This window comes from Chenopodium quinoa, unplaced genomic scaffold (assembly GCF_001683475.1).
Source record: "Chenopodium quinoa cultivar QQ74 unplaced genomic scaffold, ASM168347v1, whole genome shotgun sequence".
NCBI lineage: Eukaryota > Viridiplantae > Streptophyta > Magnoliopsida > Caryophyllales > Amaranthaceae > Chenopodium > Chenopodium quinoa.
Window position 1 is genome coordinate 389,158 of NW_018744128.1, and position 11,042 is coordinate 400,199.

The 11,042-nt window shown below is 34.1% G+C and overlaps 1 protein-coding gene across 1 annotated transcript; it reads left to right on the forward strand.

Annotated features, from left to right (window-relative positions):
* Positions 1-1,439: 1,439 nt before the first annotated feature.
* LOC110692838 (protein DETOXIFICATION 27-like) lies at positions 1,440-10,827 on the forward strand. The gene is made up of 8 exons (XM_021869921.1): positions 1,440-1,730; positions 3,811-4,355; positions 5,069-5,155; positions 8,333-8,389; positions 8,925-9,163; positions 9,554-9,672; positions 9,781-9,867; positions 10,042-10,827. The coding sequence occupies exons 1-8, from the start codon at positions 1,440-1,442 to the stop codon at positions 10,084-10,086; spliced, it is 1,470 nt and encodes a 489-aa protein (XP_021725613.1). The 3' UTR covers positions 10,087-10,827.
* The last annotated feature ends 215 nt before the right edge of the window (positions 10,828-11,042 follow it).

Consider the following 11,042-nt stretch of genomic DNA (forward strand, 5'->3'; position numbering starts at 1 on the left):
TTCGGCTGGGAGCTCGAATCTCGGCGAAGGTAAACCTCGGCTGGGCTCGGCTTCGGCTATGGCTAGCCTCGGCCAGGAGATAAGAGGTGAGCTTCGGCTCGGCAATGGTTACCGACCTTAACTTGGGAGCGGTAAACTGTACCACCCTTGGTTTCTGCTGAATCACCTTCGACTCGCCCAGAACGCCTTCGGCTTGGGCTGAAACTCCTTCGGTCTCGGCTGAAAAGCCTTAGGCTTGGCTGAAACACCAGTCTCGGCTCGGCTGGCTTGCCCAGAACACCTTCGGCTTGGGCTGAAACACCTTCGGATAGCCTCGGCTCGATGAGCTTCGGATTCTTTTTGCTTATCCGAGCTATTTGCTTCGGATTTTTAGATTGGTGATAGTTTGAGCTTTTTTAAGCTTCAACAATGGTAGACAACCTCGGATCTTCTTCGGCTGCTACTTTAGATGTGATGTGAAGAGATTTGGCTCACTTCACAATACTAGCCTTGACCCCCATTGACCTCGGCATGTGTTGCCTAGGATGAAATGGTGAGTCGTTCTAGTGGTGGAGTTGTGAGCCTTGAAGCTTGTGATGAAGACAATGGCAATTTCCTTTGGCAAGCATTGAATTTACATAAACTTGATTGATTTTTTATGTATGTTTCATGCCACCTGCTGCCTCTTCAACTTGGTGGTGTGAATGAAAGGCTTGCTTTTGTGAGCTTTCCATTAGAGCCACGTAGATCTAGCTTTTATTCTTCTTCAAGAATAATTAAGGTTTGACCATATTCATGGAATATTTCCCAATTTTTTTGTAAAGGCACGAAGTACCTTGTTAGTAGTGGTTAAATTGGCGACAAATTAAAATGTTTATCTATCATCTCCACCATTTGCAAGAATGATTACCCCTTTTGATAGGAGTAATAATTTTGGGTTAAATTTGCTAGAAATTTTGACCCTTTTTCGTGATAGAACACAGTAGCCATGAATTAGTGGATTTTCATGGGTAGTAGTACTCGTCTCCCCACAGACGGCGCCAAATTGTTTCGGGTGAAAACAATGGGACCTTGTCGAAGGTCCGATGAAGTGGAGAAGACTGGATTCGGTCCAAGTGATGTTTGGCCGAAGGTTTCCTGCACAGTAAACACACGTAAACTAGCCTCGGGGGTGTTGCCGAGGAAGGCCCCTCCGATGCTAAAGTCAGTACAGTGTGTAGAAAGAGAACACTATGCAAGAGAATTAATTGCTTGAGGCTTTTCTTGAATGAATGTACAAATGTAATATTGATGGCTTTTATACCTTTGCATATATGGAGAAGTTGGGCCTTAGCCCAATTGGCTTGCCTTGAGGACTGATCTTTGACTTTAGCACAATTGGAGAGATGAACCTTGACCTTGGACTTTTAATTGGATTCTTTAATGCCTAGGCCCAATTGGACTAAATTGGACCCAAACACATGGTATTAGACCAAGCAATTCCTTTGATGTCAGAAAATAACGATTCAACATCAAATGAAGGTGTAACACAAAATTATGATTATTTTTACGACGACCTCGCTCTTTCTAAGCGGGTATGGATTGAATCTAAGAAGCTATGGCACATTGTTGGTCCGACTATCGTTACTCGTATCGCGGCCTACACGTTGTTCGTCATCGCTCAGTCCTTCGCCGGCCACATCGGTGATGCTGAACTTGCTGCCATCTCCCTCGGCTCCAACGTCATCGTCGGTCTTACTTGTGGTCTATTGGTATTACTACACTCTTTTACTCAAATTAAATACGGTGTACAAGTTATTTCTTGATTCAGTGTTTACAATCTCCGTTCTTTTTTTTGTTTTTCACATTTGAATTCGTTTTATAAGAGAAAAATGGTTTAAGCGTAATTAACAAAAAGAAATTTTCTATTTTTTCTGTGAATTATTGTGAGATAATAAGATGATTAATCATTTAATCCTATCCAGTCAACGTTATCTTCCGCGGCATTAGTGATAAAACGATTCGATTCCATTTATTAAAGTGAACCTTATTAAGGGTTGTTTGGTTGGATCATTTGGAATGGATTGGAATGAAGTTAGAATTCATTCCATCTAATTTTTTGTTTGTTTGAGGTTTTTAGTAATGAAATCTCATATCCAAGGGGTTTTAGCTCCCCATCACACCCATAAAATCCCATACCAACCCCTTCCTCTAAGATTCACAATCCATTCGATTAATGAAGGATATAATCCATTCCAACGATAAAACCAAACAACATTGGACTAGTATGGATTTTGGAATCCATATCTCTCTAGTGTGAGATTCCATATCAATCCATTCCAACTTGATGAACCAAACACACCCTAAGAGATATACGGCTTATGGAGTACAAGTTATAAGTGGTCAAAATTCTAGGTTTTTTTTTTTTTTTTTTTAAATAAATTGTAACATGGAAATGGTAAAGATTAGAGAAGTTAGGAGAAGAGAGTGAGGGATATCTCAGGTGTTTAAAGCTCCCCTCCCGGTTCCAGATGATCCTGGGATCGATTCTCATAACTCGCCGTTTGTGACTCTTTAAACACCAAATAAAAGAGAAGTTAGGAGAACAAAATTATTAAAATAATTTGTGATTAGTAATTTGATCCTCTCTCACATTTATTTTATTTATTTATATTCTTTTTAAATGCGTGTCAAAAGAATATATGTTTTAAAAATAATTAAGCAGAGAAAGTATTTATATGTGTGTGTGACTCAAATCTAATCAGCAATTAACCACTAATTTGACGCTTGTTAAGACGTAAAACCAACTAACCCTTTTTCAATGTAAACTATTAATAATCAACTCGACAAAATTGCTAAAGCTACCAACCTTTTGTTTCCACCTGAAGTACTCCGTACTATCTTTAAAGAGAGCGTATTTGTTCTAATGCATTGGATGTTGAAAAGAAAATTCGTTATTTTAATTTTTTTTTTTATTAATTTTTTAATTTTCCTATTTACTCCGTATTATTTACTTTGTCAAACTTTATAAACATTAGTTGTCTTTTGTGATTTCTATTTATGAGTAATAAGAAAAACATTATTAGGTGGATCATATTAGATTCATTTCAAATTTATTTTTGTTTTCATAGTATAGTATCAACTTTTTTATACGGAGTATTTTTTACAAATTTATACGAAATTAAAGATATTAATGTTTAAAGTACAACATTAAAGATTGCGCAAAATGTAAAGGGAAGTTAATTAAAATAAAAGCTGAGGGCGTAAGAGAATGAAAGAACTCCGATCCCTTCATTATTTATGTTCATCTTTTGACTATTGATGTTTGTCTAGACACTATTTTTAATAACCGTTAATTTCATATAAATATAATAGAAAACTTTTAAATTTTGATAGTCCCAAAGTACACCATTAAGACATGTCTAACACACCTCTACATGACATTAATATCTCTGTATATATTGATGGGAATGATTTAGAAGAAAATTTCAAACAAAAACATCGAAAAGAATCGGAGAGTGTAGAAACTACTCCATATTTTATTTGTTTAATGTGGGAGTGTAAACACTGTAAAGGTTGTGAGAATTCAGGTTTTGGAGAATTTTGGTAGAGACTCATCTAATTTTTACTTATTTGAACATAATTAACTTTGGTTATCTTAACTTAATTAAATTGATAGAACCTTTTATTAATTAGAATATGATAACCATGAAATTAATAAGTGAAAATTATAAAAGACCAGCAAAAACAACATATGAAAAAGTAAATTTTTTTGGCTATTTCATTTTGACTTGTGTGTTTGTCAATGTGCGAAATTTTATTATATAATATAATTGTGATTGGATTTAACAGGTAGGAATGGCAAGTGCACTAGAGACGTTATGTGGACAGGCATATGGTGCAAAAAAGTATTACATGTTGGGTGTGTACATGCAAAGGTCATGGATAGTTTTGTTCACATTTTCTATACTTTTACTACCTTTGTTCATTTTTTCAACCCAATTATTAAAGCTATTGGGTCAACCGGACCATGTTGCGGATCTAGCCGGGACAGTGACCTTGTGTCTAATACCATTGCACCTATGTTTCCCGTTCCTCTTCCCGCTACAGACGTTCCTTCAAAGCCAGCTGCAGCCCGGGATCATGGCATGGGTTTCGGTAGTTGGTATCATTTTTCAAATTATCGATTCATGGATATTGGTCACGGTACTCGAGTGGGGTGTAATGGGTGTAGCCATTGCTTTGTGCTTGGCTTGGTGGATACAAGCTTTGGTGTTGTTTGGGTACATTGTTTTTTGGGGTGGTTGTCCCCTTTGTTGGGCTGGTTTCTCTATGGAAGCCTTTTCTGGTCTATGGGAATTTATCAAGCTCTCTACTGCTTCCGGCGTCATGATCTGGTAATTATTTTACAACAATTTGAATTTTGCACTATTTGTAATCCAAGAATATTAGAAAAATACTCTTTATATAAAAATACATTCAATTTTGTTTTCTCATGATAAGTAAAATGCAATCCAAGTATTTTATACTAAGTTAAAAGATATATTTAATGCTTATAGGTGGTCTTTTTTTTATTTTATATATTAAAAAAACAATTTTGTTTTCTTAATAAAAGTAAGATACAATTTCTAATACAAAAACTTAAAGTAACATGCAATTTTTAGCATTTTTAACCTGTTTTTTTTTTCCTATGAATAATTAGTTGTAATCAACAATCTTGGATAACAATGGTGAAATAAAATTAAGGAAAAAAAAAAGGGAATTAGTAAAAATATTTTCTATACAATAAAAATAATTTAAGTTTAATAAAAAAAGAATTTCAGTTTAGAAAAAAAAAAAAAAAAAAACTGAACAGAGCATGATCTGATTATATACTTCGTACAAAGGAATGGTGGGAGTAGTACTTAAATTGTTATTCTGTTATGTATCGTTTTCCATATTATAAGCCTATAAGGATTTCTTATTCTTGGAAGCATAAATTGTTATAATGCGAAGTGGATAATGGAGCCATAATATTTCGTCTTGAATGTTGCACTGAAAAATTTGTTCTACAATCAATGATAGAATCATCTTGTATGTTGTCAATATTAATTGTGTATTGCATGGGCAGTTTGGAGTACTGGTACTCTACAGCATTGGTGTTGATGACAGGAAATTTGAAGAATGCAGATATAGCCTTGGATGCTTTGTCAATATGGTATGATAATTTTTATTTTTACTACTATAATTTGTCTCCCTTTAAATAGTAAATTTTTCATTTTATTTATTTATTACGGTTTTTTCACCAAATATCACTGAGTTTTATCATAATTCACCAAATACCACCAACATTTTTCAAATTCGCCATATAAAATTCAGTTTTATGAAAATGTCACAGCATGCCATTTCTGTTAACTCAGTTAGTTATTCTATGCTATGTGGCAGCTTGTAATTGGTTCTTATTAATATTATTTATTTAATAAATTAACTTAAGAAAAATTATTTAAAAAATTAAATAAATAAATAAAACACCACCAGTACAAGCCACCGCCGGTGACAATCCTCACCCATCCACTTTCCGGCTGGTCGACGACCATCCCCCTCCCCCGACGGCGACAACCCCGACCCCAGCCACCACCTTAGCCGAAAACTCAACCATCACCTTCGTCGAATTCAACCCCTCCCCGCCTTTCCACCTTAGCCGAAAATCAACCCCAACCCCGAAACCCCTTCGTCGGCAGCCCAAACCCTCTCCCACAAGTCGCCGCCGCCTAACTTGCCGAAAACCACCACCACGAAACCCCAAAACACCAAAATCGAAACCCTAGATTTTGGTTTTAGGGTTTCGGCGTATGTGGTGGTTCAGTGGGGTAGAGATGGCATCGGGACGGGGCAAATTCGTTCGCCGACGCAGGGGAGGGGGGTTTGGGCGTCGACCGGTGTTTAGGGGAGAGTTTTTTGAGGTGATGCTAGCACGACGGTTAAGGGAGAGTTTTTCGAGGGAGATGCGGGCGGCCGGGCACGACGGTTCAGGGGAGGGGGAGGAGCGCCGGCGAGGTTCCTGGTCGGATTCCACGCCGGCAAGGGGGTCCTATTCTTCTATGCTGGCGGGGGCTGTTGTTGGTGGTGGCTGGTTTTTTTTATTTTTTATTTTTTGATAATTAATTAACTATTTTAAAATTAAATAATTTAGAAGGGACCCAATCACAAACTGCCACGTGGCATTATTAGCCTTAATGACTAACGGTGTTAATGTCCGTTAGTCATTAATGACATGTTGTGACATTTTCATAAAACTGAATGTTATATGGTGAATTTGAAAAATGTTAGTGGTATTTGGTGAATTATGTTAAAACTAGTGGTATTTGATGAAAAAACCGTATTTATTAATATTTTAGACGCTCCAAATAAGCCATACTTTAAGTATCTTATAATCCCACATTAGTGAGGAGAACAAGAGAAGTAGAACATTTATACAGTAAATATTTTTCATATAAAATTGTTTTATATCTACCTCTTGTTCTCCTCACCGACATGGGATAATTCTCACTGATTTTCCTTTGGATTATTGGAACTTCGTAAATCTATTGTTAGTTATTTAAACATATTAAACTATTTATATAGACTCTATTCTAACTAATACTGGATAAAGCTCGTGCAATGCACGATTTGTTTGTATTTTTTTAAAACAAGTTTTTTTTTTTTTTTTTTTTTTTTTTTTTTTTTTTTTTTTGTATTTATAAATTGTGACTTTCCATTCATTTGTTATATATTTAGATAAAATTCCTAATTTCAAAAGATAATATATTATATTTAATTAATTTAAACTTTAAAATCTCATTCGCCAATTTTGCTTATGTGGCATTTGAATTATATAATTCTAAAAGAAATTACAAATCTCTTATTTGATTGGCCATCACTAAAATTTATAATCTTACATGGCGCGTTAAGAAATTTCTGTCCTATGTGACTCTAAAAACTCGGTAAAAAAACTCCCCTTTATATACATACTAGTTTTGTGCTCGGGCGATGCCCAGATGGTTGATAAAATTTTAAGATAACATTTTTACTTTATGTTGAATACGGTCAAATAATTCGTTCTGATAATGTTGGATATTTAGACATATGATATCATATGGCTTATATTTATATATTAATACTTTTTGCAGTTTTGTTTGTAAGTAGATATTTATATTATTATTGACTTGAAATTATTTTTAATGAACTTCAATTATTTTTATTGAACTAAAAGTATTTTTACCAAACTAAAATTAATTGTGATTCTCTAATTTTTTTTAAATAAATTAAATAACAATGCATTTTGTATGCGGCTAGCCACACCATCTAGCCGGACAAAGTAACCCTTATAAAACTAATTGAGTAACCCCTATAATACTAACTGAGTAACCTCTAACACTGACTAAGTAACCCCTATGTATAACACTGATTGAGTAACCACTATAACACTGACCAAGTAACTCCTATAGCACTAACGAAGTAACTCTTGTAATAGTTGGTGACATGGTTTCGCCAGCTACGTATAAAAGTTTGTGATTAAATATATTATAATGGATCTTATTTTAAAGAACTTTTTAAAACAAATTTAATGATGAAAATAGAATTGTGTTATAGGATATTTATTAAAAGTTATGATTAATTTTGTATATATGAAATATTAGAATTATATCGATAATAAAACTCTATATAATAATTTTATCTTAAAAAACCTATCCAAAAATCGCTTACTTAGTATCATGTGTCAAAATAATACCTATTTATCTCCTACGTGGCGCGACACTTGGCGAAAAACTGAAATGCCAAGTGTCGTTGTCTCGTGGCCTGGCTGCGAGACCGGCTTTATTTATTATTGATATGATTTTAGATTATTAGTGATTTATACTCATACTTGAGTAGATTTGTATGCATGCATGTTAGAATGTGATATTTTGTTAGATTCAAGGTATAGTACTTGTGATTTTCTGTTTTTTAAATTTGTTTTTATAGCTTATATTGTTAGCATCAATAATTGAAATTATGTAAATAGTGACAAAATATGATAGTTAAAAGATTTCAAGAAAGTAATAATACTTTCTCCATTATCTTTAATGATTATTATATATATATATATATATATATATATATATATATAGTATCATGTGGGATAGAAAAAAACAGGCGCAACAAACAGCCAAAAATCAAGTTCAATAATAGTTCCACAGACATCTAAGTACTGGTCCATGCAATTTTTTTGGAAAACTTACGTGACCTTTGTGATGTGATTCTTCATTCATGTGGTAGTGTACAAGCAATGATACAAGTTTGGTTTTCACTTTGTCTTTTCTGATAAGCTCCTTTTCTAACTTGAACATTCTGGTTCACTGTTTCTGTTTTGTAGCACCAGCATCAACCAGTGGGAAATAATGATACCTTTTGCGTTCTTTGCTGGTGTTGGGTATGTAAGAAATTTTGAATTGCTTATTAATTACCCTAATATATATTGTTCTGCTTTTATTGGATGCCCTGGTATAGTTAGGGTACGTAACGATATACTGATGACCAAGTACGTGTTTCGTTGTTACTTGTGATTCTTTTTTAAGGGGTACTGCCATACTATTCCTTTTGTTTTTAAATATATTTGTCTCAATTTTCTTTTTGGCTTGTTCTTTGACGTTTGCCCCATACAATAAATAGTTCCTCGTATTATGAGACCTTACTATACTCTCCCACCAATTACATTTGGTCATCTCACCACTTTTCTCTTGCATACTTCAAGCCGATGGGGAAAAAAAAGAGACAATAGTAATTTCCTTTTGTATGTTTCAATGTTTGTATATGTACAGTTATTTTGAGATAATTTAAAACTTACAATTTATTTGGGATTGATTGGTTATTTAATTTATACGGAGTACAAGTATTATGTAATGCTTAACAACTTGCATGTTTCATAAATTGAAAATTATAATTTTAATTTGATGATGAATAAACAGCGTAAGAGTAGCAAATGAACTAGGAGCTGGGAATGGAAAAGGCGCTAGATTTGCAACCATAGTAGCATCCACGACCTCCATAGCAATAGGGGTTGTCTTCTGGCTTTTGGCTATGATTTTCCACGACAAATTGGCTTTAATTTTCTCAAACAGCCAACCTGTTCTTGAGGAGGTTGATAAACTCTCTGTCCTTTTGGCTTTCACCATCCTCCTCAACAGTCTCCAACCCGTTCTCTCCGGTAAGTTCTTAAATTTCTAAAACACTTACCTATGTTGTAAGGCCCTGTTTTATTGATTTTCTATTATACTTCTTCTTTTAAGTTACAAATTTTTACTGAACTGAAATTAATTTTTTGCTAAACTAAAATTAATTTTACTGAACTGAAATTAGTTTTAAAGTCTAGTGTGCAACAAGTGTATTTTGTATGCAACATACTTAACCATCGATATCTTTATACTATAAATCAATTCTTACATACTTGACGCCACATGGTCCATTTTATAAATTACGTATACTACCGTAACATACTTAGTCGTCTAAATCGAAAAATGAAATAATTCAAAATGCATACTATTTGTGCTCAACCCATATGTTTTTTTTTTTTTTTCTTTTTGTTCTTTTCTTGTAGGTGTTGCGGTCGGATCAGGGTGGCAAAGTACTGTGGCGTACGTTAATATTGGTAGTTACTATCTCATAGGCATCCCTCTAGGCCTTTTGCTGGGATGGACATTACATGGAGGTGTTACGGTACGTAAATATTTACCTTTCACATTTTAGCATTCTAATTTGTTTCTTTCCAGTCCGATGATACAATTAATATTTGAAAATTTGACAAATTTATGATCGAATACATAGGGTATATGGGGCGGAATGATTGTAGGAACTGCAGTTCAAACAATGATATTAGGCATTATTACAATGAGATGCAACTGGGAGAAAGAGGTAACAAATTTGATCAGATCCAAAATTGACCTTATACTTGTATATATATGTCAGTTTAATGAATGGATCGTATTTGCTTATTGTTTGTATATATATACTTTGTATATGGTTTATTTAAACTCTTAACTTCCATAGATAACAACTGATATTGTGTTATGTATGCTCACATCGCAGGCTAACAAAGCAAGCAGACATGTAGATAAGTGGGAGGCTATATAGCATGCACTTTTCGAAATCAAGTTGTTGCCTGAATCGAACGTTGAGATTTAGTCCTTCGCTTGGGAGCATAATTAGACGATATTCTTTAATTAATGCTCCATCAGTTATAATTTATATTAGTATTGTGATAATTTAATTAGGGCAAAGTATAAGATTTATACTAGTATTGTGACAACTCAAAGACACGCGTAGAAGATAATTATAGATTTTTTAATTACAACCCAGGGGCAAGTAAATTCTTAGGTAATAGGAGCGTATCTTAAGAAATTGAGTACTTAGCATCAAGTACTTGAAAGTTGATTTATGAGTGTTATTTGGTCTTGTGAGTTGTAAATGAGCTTGCTTAAGCTTAAGCAAGACAAAGGTAAGATAGGACTTTTTGTCAAAAACTATCTAATAAAATCCAGATTTTGTGAGAAATTATCTAATAAAAAAATGTTGTAATAAACTACCTAATAAAGGTAAAATGTACTAGTGTTGTAAAAAACTACGCCTTGAGACTAAGGTAAAATGTTGCAAAATACTACCTATATCGGATTTCCACCATTGACCGACATCAAAACACTATCGAAACCACCGCTTTCATTCCCAAAACTAACACAACTTGCTTGAAATCGCCACCAGACCTGAACCACCTTTCTACCCCAAAAGCACCACCTCTAACCCCAAAAATCACCATCCCGAAGCACTAATCTACCATACCCCCACCAACTCGGAATTTTCTCCGACCACCCTGAAAATAATCTTGCACCTTCAAAACCAACCCTCACGGTGGTTTCGGGGGTGTTTTAAGGTGGATTAAAGTCATAAAATTAAGTCAAAGGTGGAAATTCGGTCAAAGGTAATATCTTACAACATTTTACCTTTTATTTGGTAGTTTCTTACAACATTTTTTTATTAGGTAGTTTCTCACCAAAATTTTAGTTTTATGAGGTAGTTTCTCATAAAAAGTCTGG

What these genes read in the sequence shown, in the direction of transcription:
- LOC110692838 (XM_021869921.1), top strand. Translation starts at nt 1,440, where the DNA reads ATGGTATTAGACCAAGCAATTCCTTTGATGTCAGAAAATAACGATTCA. An exon ending in TTGGATGCTTTGTCAATATG is followed by an intron (nt 5,156 to 8,332) that starts GTATGATAATTT and finishes TCTGTTTTGTAG; the next exon opens with CACCAGCATCAACCAGTGGG. An exon ending in GATGCAACTGGGAGAAAGAG is followed by an intron (nt 9,868 to 10,041) that starts GTAACAAATTTG and finishes CTCACATCGCAG; the next exon opens with GCTAACAAAGCAAGCAGACA.